The sequence below is a fragment of the Chelonoidis abingdonii genome, chromosome 1 (assembly GCF_003597395.2).
Source record: "Chelonoidis abingdonii isolate Lonesome George chromosome 1, CheloAbing_2.0, whole genome shotgun sequence".
Classification (NCBI taxonomy): domain Eukaryota; kingdom Metazoa; phylum Chordata; order Testudines; family Testudinidae; genus Chelonoidis; species Chelonoidis abingdonii.
Window position 1 is genome coordinate 99,503,796 of NC_133769.1, and position 18,244 is coordinate 99,522,039.

Sequence of the window (18,244 nt, forward strand, 5' to 3'; positions counted from 1 at the left end):
GATCATGTTTCTCTGAAAGAGAGGGGACTAAAGTCAGTTAACAAATTCAGATGGTATTGTGTAAAGATCCTCTCACGTGGCACAAAGATGCAACAAGGGAAGGGTGAATTTGAATGGAGAGAACTGCTTTAATATGTGCCATCAGTTTTCAGGTCATTGGCCTTTGACCCATGCATGGCTCAAATTTAAACCTTCTACTCTTTTGGGATGAGTCTCTTGTTTTTATTCCGTTCAGTTACTAACTTGTTTTTTTCTCTTATTACTGTCACCTGCATTCGTGCTCCCCACCTTTCGTTGGCACGTCCTTCTCTTCCTCTCCCCTTTCCTCCACCTACCCCCTCACTGTGCTTCGCTACCTGGGCACCTCGCAAGATGTGGAAGACGTTAAGTTTGTGATAAACTACGACTATCCAAACAGCTCTGAGGATTATGTGCACCGAATCGGCCGCACTGCCCGTAGCACCAACAAGGGCACTGCCTACACCTTCTTCACACCGGGGAACCTGAAACAGGCCAGGGAGCTGATCAAAGTGTTGGAGGAAGCCAACCAGGCCATCAATCCGAAACTGATGCAGCTTGTGGACCACAGAGGAGGAGGAGGAGGTGGTGGAGGTAAAGGCAAACGGGAGGGGGTTAGAAATATGGAATAGGTGCTCCGTCTTGAAGGAGGATAGGTGTAAAGAGGCAGAGCAAAACACCTTAATAATTAAACCATCTCAACATCACACTGCTGCTGTCTTGCTTATTATATGTAAACTTATAGTAATAAATATTTGATATAAAACCTTGTAATTTGAGGCATACATACCCAATATAGGGGTCCTTTTAGCTAACTGAAGGAGGGTGTTCAGTGTTTCAATCATACCCACAGGATTTCTTTCCCCAAACAGTGTCCTGCAGAGAACTGCCTCTGGGTGAACTGGTAAAATAGTTACATTTCCTGCAGTCATGTCCTGTTTCCCACCTAATCGAACCACAGTCAGTAATCTGATACACTGCGCCTTCTTACAGGTGGAGTGCTGCATCCCAGTCCACAAGGAAACAAATGAAATTTGACCCATTCAGTTTTAAGTCAGTGCTACATTTCTTCCAGTATGTTTCTGTTCTGCTCGCTCTCATATATTGGGGTAGATCAGGATACAGGATTTGAATTTGGTATCCACAGCTTGGATAAAAAGAAGGGCCATGGGCAAAGTTGTGCAGGAATATGTTGCGACAGTCATTTGAAAATGTTATGGCCTTTGTCCCTATTGTCATGGAACTGTTGACTTTAGTGGTGAGGGAGTAATTAAAACCATTGTGAGAATTCAGTGTTTTACAGACCTTCTTATTTGAGTTATACACAGTACTGAACCCCACTGTATTCACTACCAGGAGGTCGTTCTCGTTACCGTACTGCTGCCAGTTCAGCCAACAATCCTAACCTGATGTACCAGGATGAGTGTGAACGGAGGCTTCGGGGAGTAAAAGATGGCCGGAGAGACCGTGACCGTGGCGACAGTTTTGCCAATGGAGCAAACAAAACCTATGGCAGTGCTTATGGAAGTCCGAATTCCGCATTTGGGGCTCAGCAGAGCCAATATGCCTATGCCCAAGGGAGCTATGGAGCAGCTGCCTATGGCACAAGTGGTTATGGCACTGCAGAATACAATGCTAGTGGCTATGCTGCCGCTAGCACTGCCACCGCTGGGAGAACCGCTCAAACCGCCACCCAACCGCAGTATGCAGGGATAGCTCGGTCAGGCCAGCAGCCGCAGCCTCTCATGTCACAACAATTTCCTCAGCCTCCGGCCACTAACATGATAGGCTATATGGGACAGACTGCCACATACCAGTATCCACCCCCTCCCCCACCCCCTCCTCCTTCACGCAAATGAGACCACTTGGCTGCTGGTGACCAGTCTCGGCCTCTTGCATTTAAAGGACCCTTTTCTTTCTTTTCTTTCTTTTTTCCCCACTGTGTTGTCTTTCTCATGCTGGTTAGATTTAGCATTCACCATCCCAATTCCTCCTTCCTTCCCACCAAAAATGGCCCCCAGTCCACAATTACTTATCTTGTGGGTTTTTAACTACATATATACATATATATATTACACACACAAACACAATTGACTGGATTTTTTTTTTTTTTTTTTTGTCTTGCATGTTGAAGAAATTGATAACTTTTTTTTTTTTTTCTCTTAAAAAAAAATAGGTATAAGGCAGATAGGTCCCAGCCCAATCTTTTTGATGAGGTTTGTGTGTGAAAACTTAATGCAGAGCTGGGGAGGCCTCTTTGCCATAACATGCTAACTTAATTTCAGGAGGTATTGAGAGGTGGGGAATTCTGGGGAGTCAGGGCACGCTTCCTTTAACATAATAAATCCAAGGGAGCAGTGCTCATTTGTTTCTAGATTTGAGGGTTTTTTTTTAATAACCGAATATTGATGCTTGTACTCGCATAAGTAAACTTCTAAGGAAAACTCTGCTTGTTTGGCTCAGTTCGGAGGGATTCTGAGTGTTGCCCCACAAATAAAGTGTAAAACTGTTCTGGTTGGCATTTTTGCAGCTCCTGTTGCAGCAGCCTTCCTTTTGAAGTAACTTCTATGATGTGTGGTAAGGAGAATGGGAATAAAGCCCCAGTGTCAGGGACCAGAAACCAGTTTCCATTTGATGTCTCAAACCCTAGATCTAATCATTGTAAAAACTTGTTAAAATATAACATCTATTTTAAATATTTACCACTGAAGTTCTTTCCCAATGATAGTTAAATTGCAGGAATGGATGGAATCTGATTACTGACTTCTTAAACCAACTTCTTCCCTCAAATTCCCATTGCTGGGGTCACTCAGATAACTATTCAGTAGAAGGCACAGAAACACTGACCAGAATTAAGATGATGTTCAGTACTATTTGTGTATATTCTTAGTGAGCAGAGCACCTGGTCATGGGGAGTGTTCAGAGTGCCACTCTGCTGAGTGAAATGTAGCAAAGTTTTCCCATTTAAAACTTAATGGGATTTGGTGTGGGGCAGGGGAGGTGCAACTGGAAACCCCTCTTCATGAGGTGAGAGAGCTGGTTAGTGTCCTGATTCTGAAGCTGCTTTTCCTTCATACCTTGGACTGCCTAGTGCTTTCCCTGGCATTTCCTCAGCCCCAGCAGTCCCTTTTGAGATCAGCTCTTGCAGGTAGGTAGCATTCTAGGAAATGTAAGAAAAAAGTGGAAATTTAGTAAACATTTTAATTCAATCTTGTTTATTCTACAGGCCACGGTAGGTGTGGGGGTTTTCCCCTTTAAATAGTAAAGTTTGTCTACTTTGTGATTGCCATGAGCAGGCGGTTCTGGGGCAGTAGATCATAGTGAGAGTTGGCTGCTCTTGTGTTTGGGTAACTTGGCAGGAAACCAGAGCCATATACCGATTTTGCAAGGCATAATCCTTGTGTTACAAGAGTTTGTTGTGATTTTATTTTCTATTGGGGGAGTCTGTAGTAGTCACAAACAAGGCATCTCAAGCCTTCTAAAAGGCAGCCAAACCCTTTGGTAGGAGAACAGAACATTTGATAGCCCCAGGAGAGAGGGCTTGCTTAAAAAAAACTTTTTATTTTAGACATCTTCCCCTTAGGACATAGTGTGAAGGGTGGGATGAATATATGGTTTGTGTGCAGCATACAGGTAGGTTATCAGCACAATCTCGGGGACAGATAACTTTCCCTTAACACCCCTATCTTTCTTAAGGTGAGGCTATTTTAAAAATTAACTAGTACTTTGGCAAGAAGTTTGTGCTTGTGTTTTTAAATAATGGCCACAAAATGAACTCTTACTGTCCCAGCACTGACTGATCTGTTGTCTTTTATCTCCCCCACAAGCAAAGCATGGAGCTATTCTTCATTTGTGAGTTTCTGTGGGCGTGGAAGGGCGTGGGGTGGGACACACTGCCTTGCTGGCGTTAAAAAGGGCCTCTGGAAAGTCAAAATTGCCTTGTGGTGTGCTGTAGCTTTCACTTCTTCCTTCAGGGACTTGGGTAGATGTAAAACAGTTATGCTGAGGTCTTGCAATGCTTTATTGTAACTTGATGTCAGCTGCAGTCCAGTCTCTCTCATGCCCAATCTGATTGTTGAATGCACAGTAGCATGTGCTGCCCCGTCTCACCTGGTGCTTGCTGTTCTGTTCCATGTACCAGCTGAAGAGCCCTTGTTGATAGTGTTAACATCTATTAATGTTTGCATTGTTCTCAATCTGTAAATGTTTGTGGGAGTGTCAAATGAGTCTGGCATCTCCTCCCTTCCCACTTCCTGAAACAACTTACTGTGTGGATTTCTCTCAACAACTGAAGGGTTAGTGGCTTTTGTCGGGGATCAGTGCTCTGTTTCATACCTTTGCTGGTCTCTGGACACATTCCTGTTGTATTAACGAAGACTTGAATTGAGAGAGTCATAAATTTGTGATGTTCAGACAGGATGCTAAGAGCTATGTTACTATTCTTAGTTTGTAAATTGTCCTTTTGATACCATCTTGTTTTCTTTTGTAGGTATAAATAAAAACACTGTTGTCAGTAAAATGTGAGCACTTGTTTTTGTTTCCAGACTGTAAATGGTTTTTACCCTCATTCTCCACTTACTCCATGTGGTGGGGCGCCTCCTGCTAGTCGTCTTGGGAATTTTCTCTTTCCAGCCCAGAGAGCCCTCTGCAGGTCAGTGTCTCACCTGCTGCTGGCCCCTGTGCCTCCCAGACTCCAGTGCCCTTTGCCCAGGGGATCTGCCCACTACAGTACCCCCTTGCTCTGGATCTCCCCTCCCAGGGGAACCCCCAACCCTCTAAACACACCTTGCCTCAGTGGCTACTGCCAGTCATCATCTAGCCCCTGCTTCCTGGGGCAGACTGCTGTCTGTAAACCACTCATTGGCAAGGGGGATTGGACTAGCTGCCTTTGCCAATCTCTAGGCTGCCCCTCTGCAGCCCTAGTACCCTTTTGTGGGCCCTCAACTCAGCCTGCAGCCTAGGGCTTTGTTAGGCTGGAGCTCTCCAGCTCCCTCTGCCCTTCCCCAGCACTGCTCCACCCTAGGTACCCTCAGCTTCCTAGGCAGCCAGGTCCTTCTCTCTAGAAGTTAGTGTCCTTGTCTGTGGCCCTCAGCTCTCTTATAGGGCCAGCTGTGGCCTGATTGGGGCATGCCTCCACCTTTGGCTGCTTCCCCCAATCAGCCTAGCCTTTTTCTACCCACAGTCCTCTCCCAGGGCTGTTTTAAGCCCTTCAGGGCAGGAGTGGGGTGGCCACCCTGCTACGCCCCCATTTTACATAACAGAAAATAATCCAGGGAATAGTCACGTCTGTCAGCAACCAAATATATTTTAATAAAAATGCTCGCTATCAGTGGAACATCAGGGACTGTGATTGAAAGGGGTTGAGTAGAGCAGAATGTTTGAATATTTACAATATTGAAATCTTCAGATGTAATCCTTGCCATTTTAATGGAAAGATGTTCCCTTAAAATATTACAGGGCCTAGATAGACTGGGATATGGGGAATTGCACCTCTTTGATTACCAGTCCATATTGACTTCAGTGGCAGTAATCACATGGCTGCAAGAACACTGCAAACAAATGGCAGTAATTGTAAGTGGTCTGTCTGCCACGGTTTTCCCAATATGAAATGGATTGGTGGTTTTTGGTGTTTTGGGTACCTGTTTGCTAAGAACTTAGCAACTATTTTACAGATGGAAGTCTTTGAAAGACTTAAAAATAGGCTGTGGAAACCAAACTTTTCACTCCTTGAGGTGATCCCTTAAAGGAGGCAGATTTTGGAAGTGGGTTGGAGGAGGAAAAGAGAAAATAAAGCTTGCACTTCTGTATCTACTATGAGAATAGAGGACTTCAGTCACTAGCCAGAACCATTCACCAGTACAAAATTCACTTAAGCAAAAACACTAGCACACATTTAAGGAAAAGCCCTATGCAGATCAAGAGCTTATCAGCCATCCAAGCCTCACTGTATTACTGGCACTGAGTTGAGATTCTTAGCTGAGCCATTTTTGTCAATGTGGGGCATAAGAAGAAAGCTGTGATCTTGGAACTGCATCTGCAGGAACTTCTTGGGTTGTATGGTGCTGTTTTCAGACTGGCATTGGGAGGCTTAGCTTCTTTCCCTTCAGGACTGCAAGGAAGAGGAAGAAAGCATAGTGAATGAAACTTGAGGAAATTCACAGTTTCACGTTCCCAGTAAAGTCCCTGTGCCTGCTCTCTAAAGCATAACATTATCATCTGCAAGGTTAACAGCTCACAACTAATTAGAATGGATGTCACCAGGGGATTACTGGTGGCAGAGGTGTGCCAGGGAGAGAGAGTTACTTTTTAAGCCTCACGTGACTTTAGTGCAGGTAGAGCATCCTTAGCACTACCTTGTTCCTTATTCACAGCTCTAGAGCTTGCTTCAAGAGCCAAAAGCCTTGTTCGGAGTTTAGTGCCATAAGCTAATACCACCAGAGGATACAATCTGTATTGTCAAGTTCTTGGATGTCATCCTCTTGAACTGTGCAGGCTTAGTGGGATTAATGTGTGCAAAACAGGAGCTTTGGGAAGAGAGACATACATATTCAGTTCTTGGTTGAAAACAGCTGGTGCAACATGGGCAGGGGGCCCGAGGAATGCTCTTCATGAAAATGAGTCATTCTGAATTAACCTTATCTCTCTTTCATAGCCATCTGGGTCGTGTGGGTTCACTCTCTTCACTTATGAAATCTTTATTTTTTCTTAATGAGTGTAAAACCATGCAATACATGGTCAGGGATCAAACTTTGGACCACTGAGTGGTGTTGCTGGGACTGTAGCCTGAACTCTACCAAAAAGCGTGTGTGTCTGCTAGGTATTTCACAACTTGCTTCTAAATGTGTAGCATCAGTTTGTTCGGGTTTGCCATCTCATTCTTGAGTTGGACAATGAAACGACTATTGTGGCTGGCTGTCCTCCGCTCGAGGTACAAGTGTGGTGATAGCATATATTAAAGGGAGAGCTGGTGCTGACACTTCGTTACGGTTGCCTAACACTTTCTTTTATAAAGACCCTGTTTTCAGAAGTTTCCAAAACTAGTCATTCAAGCTAAAGGTTCTCGTGCCTTAGGCTGACTTTTGGGAAAGTGTCAGTGAAAACACTTGAGACATTTCTGAAAATGAGATTTGGAGATGGTGCATTGTTTTACCCACGTTTAACTTAAAACAAATTCTTGCAGTTGTTTCATTGAGAATCTCTACTATCTCTGTGTTTTGGTGCAGGGACTTGAAAATTGGCAAAGGCAATGGTTGCCTTTATATAAGTGATGTGCTTTTTGCTGTTTCCGTGAAAATCCACCCACATTTGACTGAACTTTGTTTGAAAATCTGTTTCCATATGCTCTGTAGAGACTTGCTAAGAGTTTTACAGTTAGACTGTCCTGAAGATTCAGTCTACTGGGCATTCCTCAGTAGTTGGGCAGGACCTTCCTTGCAATTAAAAGTTGTGGGAGCTGTTTCTGCACTGAGATATGGGAAACTGTCTTTTAGGGCAAGTCTATACTTTAAACGCTGTCGTGGTGCAGCTGTGTTGCTGTAGTGCTTCAGTGAAGATGTATGCCAATGTAGTTAATCCACCTCCGCCAGAGGCAGTAGCTATGTCGACAGGAAAAGCCCTCCTATTGACATAGTGCTGTGTATACCATGGGCTGGGTTTGTATAACTGCGTTGCTCAAAGGGTGGATTTTTCACACTTCTGAGTAACATAGTTATACTCACGTAAGTTTATAGTGTAGACCTGGCCTTATGCTTTTGTAATTCCTTTGCTGATACCTGAGCAGGGTGGAGAAGAAGAAACAGCCTGATTGAAACAGAGGGTGGAGGAATCAAGGCGGGGGGGCAGAGACTGCAGCAGGGAACAGAGAGGCTGTAACAGAACAGGCAGAAGGAGGGGATGGTGAAAAAGGGGTCTGAAACCACTGAATACACTCTTCCAAAGCCTAGAATGGAATCTACAGTGGGAGAGTTTCAACATTCCTCTGCTGTTCAACAAATAGCTGTGAAACACACTGGCAACGTGTCTCATCCTGCTCTAGTGGCTTGCTCTCATAAAATGGCAAGAGGCAGAATTTGCTATGGTTTTAAATGTCTCTCCCTTGCTGATGACACAGGGGGGGAGGGGTCAGCATGGCTCCATATAAATTTCCCTCCCAAAACCTAGGAAACTCCACATTGAGATTGTAGAGTCAAGCACTCAAAAGTTAAGAAATACCTGTATTAGAGTTCTCTATACAACTTTAATTTGGCCACCTTATACATATGCATTATGTGACGGTCTTTAATTCCATGATCACAAAGAGGGGTTCTTTTTCCACAGGACCCCTGCCTCAGTATACAGGATGAGCCTAATCTGGGAAAGAACCAGGATTGTGAAGGAGGCTGTGGGCTTGCAGGACCCCTGCCTCATTTGTTGCAGTACTTGGAAGGTATTTGATGAATGAGACAAGAAACTTGAGCAAGAGAAAGGATGGTCTTCTGGTTTAGGCAGTTAAGTGATGCCTTCATAGTTGGATTCTATCCCTGTCTCTGCCAGTGTTCCTATATGATGTCAGGCAGGTCACTTAATCTGCATTTCAGGTGGCCTCTGTTTGGGTTTCTCATTGTCTGTCCAGCTTGAGACCTTTGGTTCTGATTTGCAGAAGTATTCATCATTCACAATTCCACTAGCTCTGCTCTGAACATGACATGCTATAAAAATGCAGAGTCCTTTGAAAAGTCAGGCCAGAAGCATCTCCAGGTAGAAACCCAACATTAGTGGACACGTAACAATTTTGGCCTTAATTTTTCTGTGCCTCATTTTCCCCATGTTTGAAATGGAGATACTTGCCCCCCTCATGGGGGAATTGAAGATAATGTTTGTGAAGCACTTAAATATTCCAGTGATGAATACCATAGAAAAGTCCTTGAGAACATTAATTGCATATTGAGAGCAGAATTTAGACCAAGTATAGCAGTGATCAGCAGCCAGTTGATCACGATCAACTGGTCGATCCTGGAGACTCTGACAATCGATCGCTAAAAGTCTGGTGGTGTAGTGGGGCTAAGGACAGAAAGCACTGCCCCCACAGATCCCATTGGTTGGGAATGGGGAACTGCGGCCAATGGGAGCCGCAGGAGTGGTGCTTGTAGGCAGGAGCAGCATGTGGAGTCGTGTGCCCAGGAGCTGGCTGGCCGCTTCTGGGAGCAGTGTGGGGCCAAGGCAGGAAGGGAGTCAGCTGTAGCCCCATTGCACCTCTGACTAGGAGCCGCTGGAGATAAGTGCTGCCTGATAGGAGCCCGCACCCCAGCTCTGAGTTCCCCCCTGGAGCCAGCACCGCAAACCACCTCCTGCACTTCAATCCCCTGCCCCAGCTTTGAACCCCCTCCCAGAGCCAGCCCCCTAGGGCCCCTCCTACACCCTTCTGGAGTCTGCACTCCACACCCCCTCCTGCACCCCAACACTCTGCCCCAGCCCGGAGTCGAGTCCTGTCCTGTACCCAACCTCCCTCCCAGAGCTTCCACCCCTCATCCCCCCTATATCCCAATCCCCTGCCCTGGGCTCCGCCTGGAGCCCCCTCCCACATTCCAAACCCCTTGGCCGCAGCCCAGAGCTGCACCCTAACCCCCTAGCCTCACCCCAGTGAAAGTGAGTGAGGGTGGTGGAGAGCAAGTGATAGGGGCGGGGGAATGGAGTGGGTGGGGTAGGTCCTCGGGGAAGGGGCAGGGTGGATCCTGGGTTACATTTAAATTCAAAGTTATTTTGTGCATAAAAAGGTTGGAGACCACTGATGTACTGTAAATAGGATCTAGAGTCACATACTGTATGAGGAGGAGCAAACAAAATAGTGAATAGTTTCTTTCAATGAGCACTATTCCTCCTTTTGCACTGACTAAGGGAGAGGTCCTATGTTGGGGGGATGGAGCATGTCCTCATGTAATTAAAGACTGTCACAATGAATTTGCACAAGGGGGTTGAATTAGGTTGCACAAGCAAACTTCATTCTGGCATTTCCCATTGTTTTTGGGTGCTTGACTTTGCAACGGTAATGTTTTAAAAGATTGTTTTGTATGTAACTGTAGCCCTTGAAAGATTGAATGTTTGAAGAGGGCTGAAAACAAATGCAGTATGCTACAATACCCATTTTTAAGGGTAGTTATGAAGATGGTCAAATGCCTAGCTTCTATCCCCACCCTAGCCTGCTTATGGAGGTGAGCCGAATATACCCCTTCTCTTCCTGCTTTCACCCTCAGTCCAGCTCCCTACCTACCTTTAGTGACGTAGAGATAGAAGAAATCACAGTAGAAGATGGTCTGTACCACCCCAGAAACCACGGCAATCTGGTCATAGAAATTTTCTGTGTGGTAGCGCCAGATCCAGTTGGCAAGGTAGAGCGCACGATAGAGACCCAGGAAGAAGAGGTAGTGGGTCGTGATGGTCTCTGCCTCCCCCGTCTTACTGATCATGAAGAGCTGAGGAAGGATGGCTACTGATTCCAGGTAGATGGAGAAGGTCCAGAGGATCTGTGGGAAGAGGGAAACAATTCAGAAGCGAATCTTACTGGCCAATTAATTTCAGTAGCCTCGAAAGGTTTCCCTCTGGAATCCGAGCCTGTTGTGCTGATGCGCGGTACAAACTGTCCCTGCCCCAAAGAGCTTTCAACCCATTTTAAGACCAGAAGTAACAAATAAGTATAGCAAATAATAGGGGGAATGGGAGGATGAGGGTAACAGTGCTGCTCTGTTTGCATAGGCTGACAATGCCCAATTTGATGGTTCTGAATCATTTAGATCTTTGGGTGGGAGAGGGAGAGTGTTTAAGTACATAACTCAGCTGTTCCTACTGGCCCCTTACCTAATCAGATGTGCCCTGTTGATTACAGGTCCCAGTCTCATTTCATTTCTTTGTGAAGGGGGGGAGGCTCAATCCTGAAAACCAGTATACCAGGGGTTGGCAACCTTTCAGAAGTGCTGTGCCAAGTCTTCATTTGTTCACTCTAATTTAAGGTTTCGCGTGCCAGTCATACATTTTAACATTTTTAGAAGGTCTCTCTCTATAAATCTATAAACTATTGTACGTAAAGTAAACAAGTTTTTTAAAATATTTAAGAACCTTCATTTAAAATTAAATTAAAATGCAGATCTTATCAGTTTAGTGCAGTGGTTCTTAACCTAGGGTGCAGGCACCCCCTGGGGCAGGGCCGATGCAAGGACATTTTGTGCCTTAGGTGAAACTTCCATCTTACACCCCCTCCACTTGCACATCGGTTCATTGAGGGGGCAAATCCCAATGAGTCTTTACAGACCCCAGGGGCCAGCCGTGCCCAGGGGCTGCTCCCCAGACCAGGTTCCCCCCTCCCTGCCCCATGAACTCCCCTGGAGAGTGCACAGCCCCCCCCATGAGGAACAGTACAACTCCGGTGGCCCCCGCCCCCAGTCCACCGTTGCTTTGCCAGGTTTGGGCTGCTGCAGCAGCTTGGCAGGGAGGAGCTGCCTCCCAGAGGGCCAGAGCATCCTGCTTGCAGCAGCAGTGAACCCCAGCCATGGAGGAGCCAGCACAGTGCAAGGGGGCAGCAGCTCTGGAAGCTTCAGCCCGGTGCCCACTCCCGGGGGCTCCTGCAGACTGCAGTGGATATATGCAGGCGCCAGACCCCATACACCCCCCAGCTCCCGCCTTGCCTAGAGTTACCTTATTTCAACAACCAAAAAAGAGGGGAGAGCCCTGCCCTAGTCCCAACCTCATCCACTCCCGCCCACTTCCCACTCCGATTGCCCCGGTCAGAACCCCCAACCCGCCCCCGCTCCTTGTCCCCTGACTGCCCCCTCCTGGGACCCCGTCCCCTGACTACCCCTCAGAACCCCAACCCCTACCTAAGCCTCCCTGTTCCTTGTCCTGACTGCCCCCTCCTGAGACCCCCCACACCCTGACTGCCCCAACCCTTATCCACACCCCTGCCCCCAGACAGACCTCCCAGGACTCCCATGCCCCATCCAACCACTCCCCAACCCCTGACAGGACCCATAGAACTCCCAACCCTCCCCCTGCTCCCTGACTGCTCCTGAGACTCCTCTTACCATGCCTATGCTGGTCAGATGCTGGCTCCACGTGGAGGCAAAACGTCACGTGGACTGCTGAAGCAGTGGGATGGGGGGAGCTGTAGGAGGGGCAGTGGTGGCGGTGGCTCACGCTTCCGGGAGCCACAGAACCTGATCATGGTGAGGGGGAAACCAGGGGGTGCTCCTGCCCTGGCTGTGGCCTGGTGCCCCCCTGGAGGGGGGGCTCCTGCAGCAGATGCATGTGGATGGCAGTCCCTGTGCACTCCCTGGCTCCTGCCTCGCTGCACTCGGGCTCTGCAGCTCCCAGGAGTGTGAGCCGCTGTTGCCCCTCCTGCAGCAGGCTTGGGGCCCCGTGGCCCGGCGGCTCACATTCCCGGGAGCCTCAGAACCCAAGCATGGTGAGCGGGGCGCGCCTGCTGCTGGTCTGGGGTCCCATTTACTCAGCCGGCCGCACGCTGAGTGGGGCCAGTGGCCGGGACCCCAGCTGGCAGCCATGTGCCAAAGGGGGCACGTGTGCTGTCAGGGCCGGTGCAACCATTTAGGTGACCTAGGCGGTCGCCTAGGGTGCTGGGATTTGGGGGGTGCCATTTTCTTCGGCAGTGACCGCGGCGGCCGGATCTTTGGCCGCCCCGGTCGCCACTGGCATTTAGGTGGAGGGAGCTGGGGCAGGGGAGCGCGGGGAGGGCCGCCTGCAGCAAGTAAGGGGGATGGTATGCAGGGGAACTCCCTGCTCCAACTCACCCCTGCTCTGCCTCCACCGCGAGCACGCCATCGCTGCCACAGGGGGGGCACCTCAGGGCAGGGGCACAGTGGGGGGGGGGCAAGGTGGAAGTTTTGTCTAGGGTGTGAAACATCCTTGCTCTGGCCCTGTGTGCTGTAGGTTGCTGACCCCTGCACTATATTCGTTGGTTTCCTTGTTAGTAATATTAGCTGAAAGGCTGAAGATTGAATTGAGTTATGGAGAATGAACCTTTAGGTGTAACTCTTCCAAGTCAGGACTGAGGCATGAGTGAGCTGAGGCTGCAGAAACTTGAACAGCTTTTTGTCTTGTCTGTCTCCAAAGACTGCCAGTCTGGCCCCTTTCTTCACAAAATTTATTTCCATGCTCCGCTGATCATCTAAATCCCAATTGGTTTCAACTAAGTGGTTATCACCTTCTTTTTCCCCCTCCCATCCCTTCAGTTTTTGTACTTCCTTACCTCTAAGGGGGTGAAGCTGTGGTTCTCCAGAAATGACAAGCCTGTGACGGGGACCAAGAGGAATTCCAGACGGAAGGAGTCGTGCTCCCTGTCAAATGTTTTCTGGAACTTCACGTAGATCATATACACTGTGACATAGGCACACAGCAAGAAAATGACCTGCAGAGGGGGGGAAGTAGCAAAAAAAGTTCTTCTGAAAGACATTTGTCTTACATCCTATTGTCTTCTTCACTTCAAAGGGACTGGCTTGCTTGCTTGCCTAATTCAAGTCCTGCTTTTAAGCTGCTGCTGGGGAGGGGGGGGAGTTAGTGCTCTGGACTGCCCTCTGGAAAACCCAGGATTGATTCCTATCTCTCCTGCTCTTCCTCCTGGGGATGCTGCAATAGCTGGGCCACATGACCCTAGGACAGAGGTGGGCAAACTACGGCCCACGGGCCACATCCGGCCCACAGGACTGTCCTGCCTGGCCCTTGAGCTCCTGGCCGGGGAGGCTAGTTCCCAGCCCCTCCCCTGCAGCCTCAGCTCACTGTGCCACCAGCGCTCTGGGTGGCAGGGCTGTGAGCTCCAGCTGGGCAGCGTGGTGGTGTTGCTGGCTCTGGCTGGGTGGAGCAGCTGACAGTATTGCTGCTCTGAGCAGCATGGTAAGGGCGTGGGGAGCAGGGGGGTTGGATAAGGGGCAGGAGGTCCCTGGGGGCAGTCAGGGGACAGAGAGCAGGGGGGTTGGATAGGTGTGTGTGTGTAATAATACTGGGAAGGCCTGTCAGGAGGCAGGGTTGTGGATAGGGGTTGTGGCAGTAAGGGGTCCAGTAGCAGGGGGGTTGGATGGAGGTGGAGTCTGGGGGGGGTATTAGGAGTGGGCGGTCCAGGGAGGGGGCGATCTGGGGACAAAGAGCAGTGGGGGTTGGATGGGTCAGGGGTTCTGAGGGGGCAGAGAGGGGGCTGGGGCCAGGCTGTCTGGGGAGGCACAGCCTTCCCTACCTGGCCCTCCATACAGTTTCAGAACCCCGATGTGGCCCTCAGGCCAAAAAGTTTGCCCACTGCTGCCCTAGGAGTTCCTGCTCCTGTACTGCCATGTAGAAGCTCCAGGTCTTTTCTCTTGCTACTTTTGTCTTGACAGGAGGAGTTGGCCCTGTGCCTACTGTGCAGGACACCCAGCTTTGATCCCAGTCTCCTGCTTCTGGATTTGGCAGGCACTAGTGGGGCAGTGGAATCAACTTGTTGGAGCTGCTGTGGTGAGTGGGCTGTTATTGTTTGTCTCTGCTCAATAGAGGAATAGTAGATCTAAAGGACAGTCTTATCCCTCCCCTGCCAAAGGGCAGTTTACTGTAATTTTGGGGGTCTTGTAGAAAGCTCCCCCCAAAATTTAAAATCCCGATTTGGTGAATGTCTATCATCACCTTCCCCAAGTAACTACAATGAGACGCCTATGGGGTTGCTTGCAGTGGGGCTCCTGCAGCGTCTCCCTGCCGTTACCTTCATCACGGTGTTATAGAGTGAGATGAAGGTGGTGAACAGGTCAAGATAGCGGGTCGTGAAGACAAGAGTGAAAAGGATCTGGCTCTTCCCGGAGATACCTACACATCAGGGGAAGGAATGGGAGATAAGACAAGTAAGAGAGGAAAGGTTTGGAGCCACACACAGCTATTGAAAACTCCACGTGCACATGCCCCCTCATCTTGTATCAAGGTATCTTCTCCTCTAAGTAACAGTTCAGGACAAAAAATTCATCAGCCTTGTTACCTGGTTCTGTTGTGGTTTGTAGAACAATAGCTGTTATACAAAGTGGATGGTCAGCCACTCCTTCAAGTGGGAAAGCAGCTACATGTGCAGCCAAATTAGTTCACTGAACTAAAATGCAAAATTGATTTGGAAAGTAAATAGCTATTGCCATTAACATCCTACCAGAGCCATGTCTTCCCTCTCTGCCTAACTAGCATGCTGGAGCTCATGTTTGGCTGAGCCGTGCATGGCCCAGTAACTGGCCACTTTGCCCTGACCTATATCTATAGGGGAGTGCTCAGAGCATCATTAACCACCCTGTGCTAGATCAAAGCAGTGCAGGGGGTGAGTTATGCTGCATACATAGGGAGGCAAGATGGTAGGAGGATTTTGTTGCAATAAAGCCAATGTGTTTAAAACTATTTATCTTGGGCTGCGTTAAGTGAACTTGGCACAGGCAAAACAAGCCAGATTGACAGAACAGGTCTTGTATGGGCAGTAGCAGTGCAGGATTCCCCTGACACCACCTCAGCATGCCCCAGGCTTGCCTTGCAGGGCTCAGCTCTGGGGTGAGAGGGTGGTCATTTTTCATGCCCCATTCAATCCTGGTTCTCCTGAGCATGCCTTTCTCCTCTCCCTCCCATCTTGTTTGCACTGATGATATTTTGTGCAATGTCTGCCTTGGGAGCAAGCTGGCTGAAAGATCAGGTCCCAGCCCATAAATGGTAATAGCTTTCAGTCACCAGTGAACTTGGGGGGCAAAGTTGAGGCACACCAGTGAAGAGGCTGGAGTATGGAGGGAAACTGGGATTGTTTCCACCTATGATGTCCCTGCTGTGAAAGGATAATGGAAAATAAGACTCCAGGTGGCAGGGCTCTCAGTTCAGCTTCTTTCATCAGCCCAACAGTCACTCAGAAATTGTGTCAATTATCAGGGGGTAACCGTGTTAGTCTGTATCCACAAAAACAACAAGGAGTCCGGTGGCACCTTAAAGACTAACAGATTTATTTAGGCATAAGCTTTTGTGGGTAAAAAACCTCATTTCTTCAGATGCATGGGGTGAAAGTTACAGCTGGAGGCATTATATAATGACACATGAAGAGAAGGGAGCTACCTCACAAGTGGAGAACCAGTGCTGACAGAAATTGTGACTGCTAAAACTGTTCCCTCTGCTAGGAACCAATGGCTTCTCCTTGCCGAGAGCAGCCCAGCAGAGGGTCTCCCTTTTCACTCCCATGGCCTAGCACTTAGAGAAGGGGAAAGGACCCTACAGCTGAGTTCGGTTCCCAACTCGGTCACTGACTCACTTGATGACCTTGGCCAAATGACTTCACCCCTTTCTGCCTGGGTTTCCTCATTTGTAAAATGAAGATCCCCCCCCCCGCAGGGGGTTAAGGCTAAAGGAAGATTTGTAAAGTGCTTTGTGATGCTCAGAAGGTGCACAGTATTATTACAGCTCCTCTGCATCATCTGGCCAGCAGATGCGGCCTAGGGGGAGGCACAGCCATTTATCTCCTGTAATGTTACACACCTGGAATTCAGTTGCCCTTGAGCAGGGATGCCTCATAGCCTCTTTGTTTCTTTTGCCTGGAAAGATTTTTACAGCTGCACACATGCTAATAGCTCCCTGCCATTCTCCACCCCTAATAACAACGCTCATGTTATGGGCACCCCAACATTAGCACCTGTAGTAAGAGCTGATGCTGTTTGCCACGTCACAACACCCTCCTCCCAATCACATCCCTGTCCCGCCCTCCAACGGAAATAATATTGAGCCAGGATGGCTTTGTTGGCCCCTCTGTGCGGTGGAAGGGTTCTAACAGGGCGGCCCCCCCAAAAAAGTGGGGGACACAAGTGGGGAAGGAGGAAGATGGGGGAAGAGGTAGTGAGATGGCAGGTGGGAGGGATGGAGAGAGGGAGATTTAATGCTCCCTAGGAACTCAGAAAGGGAGGGCACAGAGTGCCACTAACTCGCAAGCCATTGATTCTCCCCACTCACTGCCCCTTCCTCATCTCCACACTGTCTTCTTTCTCACAGCCAACGCCACATGGAGCCCTCCTTCCCAAGCACGCATGCATACACTCACTCTCTCACTCTCACTCTCACACACACACACATAAAATTGTGGGAGAGAGAACTCACCAGCACAGGACTTGGATGTCCACATCTTGACCAGTAATATGATCATAGCCAGCAAATGGGAGACATCTCCCAGGATCCGGAATATATTCATTGCTCCGAGAACTTCCCCGAGGCAAATTATTCAGTGCAGTTTTGAAAAGGAGGAAAGGATTGGGGAGGTCTCTTGGTTTCTCCCAAGAGATTCTCTCTATTACCTGGTAAAATTCTGCAGTGAATCTTTTCCCTTACCTGTCCCGGATCAGTTAAACTGTCTCTCCCAATTAAACTTTCTTTCTCTGTGGGTATGGAGTCCCCTGTCCCTGTCTCCTGGCAGACGAGTTAACTCTCTCTTTCCTAGTATAAAAACTTTCTCCTGTGATATTCTTACCTCCAGAATGAACTGGTCCCCTCACTCCTCCTGGTATATTTAATCTCTGTTCTATCAGACACAATTTCTACCTACTCTGTGATCTGCCTACGGCCCTTTTCCTCCCGTGTGCCAGTGCAAAGTCGGGGATTGTCCCCCAGAATGTCCCTCCTAGTCTGAGCCTGCTTAGCTGTCCCAGTGCAGGCTGGGTGACGTGGCTGCTGTCTGCATGGGAAGGGCGGAGGAGGAGGCGGGAGAAACTCAGCCGAGTTATTTTCTTTCTTTCTTTCTTTTTCCCCGCTTGGTCTTCTCAAGTTACAACCCGAAACGTCCTTAAAGGGGAAAAGGCAGATGGAAATGATCAGCCCTTGTCAGAGGCATGGAGCCTTTAGTGATGGAAGAGATCCATTAGGTCACATCATGGTTCTGCCCTGATCTGAGCAGGGCAGGTTGTTTCCTGCAATATAGTGCCTGGGGCTTTGTTCAGTCCCATTTTAAAGGCCTGCAGAGGTGAGTCTTGCCTGATTCCCCCCTCTAACAGAAGTTGCAGGTGGGAAATATTTCTTGATATTCATGCATAATCCCCCTTTGCTCAATTTTGTCTCTTTAGTCACTTGTGGGCAGAGTGTTTAGAAGGTGACAAGTGCAGTTGTTGTGGTTATTGTTTCTTGTGCCTGATTGAAACCTCCTGATCTGGTGCTGCTGCCCCTCATAGAATCACAGGGTTAGAAGGGACCGCAAGGGTCATCTAGGCTAACCCCCTGCCAAGATGCAGGATTTGTTGTG

The 18,244-nt window shown here is 48.6% G+C and overlaps 2 protein-coding genes across 2 annotated transcripts in view; one reads left to right on the plus strand and one right to left on the minus strand.

Annotated features, from left to right (window-relative positions):
• The window catches only part of DDX17 (DEAD-box helicase 17), a 31,821-nt gene extending 27,284 nt beyond the window's left edge, over positions 1-4,537 (plus strand). The window contains 2 exon segments of the mRNA XM_032791930.2: positions 373-612; positions 1,375-4,537. Of these exon segments, the coding sequence (XP_032647821.1) occupies positions 373-612; positions 1,375-1,877 (743 nt within the window). The 3' untranslated portion in view covers positions 1,878-4,537.
• Positions 4,538-5,305: 768 nt separating this feature from the next.
• Positions 5,306-17,672, minus strand: KDELR3 (KDEL endoplasmic reticulum protein retention receptor 3). The gene is made up of 5 exons (XM_032791915.2): positions 17,113-17,672; positions 14,723-14,823; positions 13,250-13,408; positions 10,265-10,517; positions 5,306-6,127 (listed from the first exon to the last, which is right to left on the minus strand). Exons 1-5 carry the CDS (start codon positions 17,201-17,203, stop codon positions 6,087-6,089), a joined length of 645 nt encoding a protein of 214 aa, XP_032647806.1. The 5' UTR covers positions 17,204-17,672; the 3' UTR covers positions 5,306-6,086.
• Positions 17,673-18,244: the final 572 nt, after the last annotated feature.

What these genes read in the sequence shown, in the direction of transcription:
- KDELR3 (XM_032791915.2), bottom strand. Translation starts at nt 17,203, where the DNA reads ATGAATATATTCCGGATCCTGGGAGATGTCTCCCATTTGCTGGCTATG. An exon ending in TCTATAACACCGTGATGAAG is followed by an intron (nt 13,409 to 14,722) that starts GTAACGGCAGGG and finishes CCCCCTCTGCAG; the next exon opens with GTCATTTTCTTGCTGTGTGC. An exon ending in ACAGCTTCACCCCCTTAGAG is followed by an intron (nt 10,518 to 13,249) that starts GTAAGGAAGTAC and finishes CTCTTCCCACAG; the next exon opens with ATCCTCTGGACCTTCTCCAT.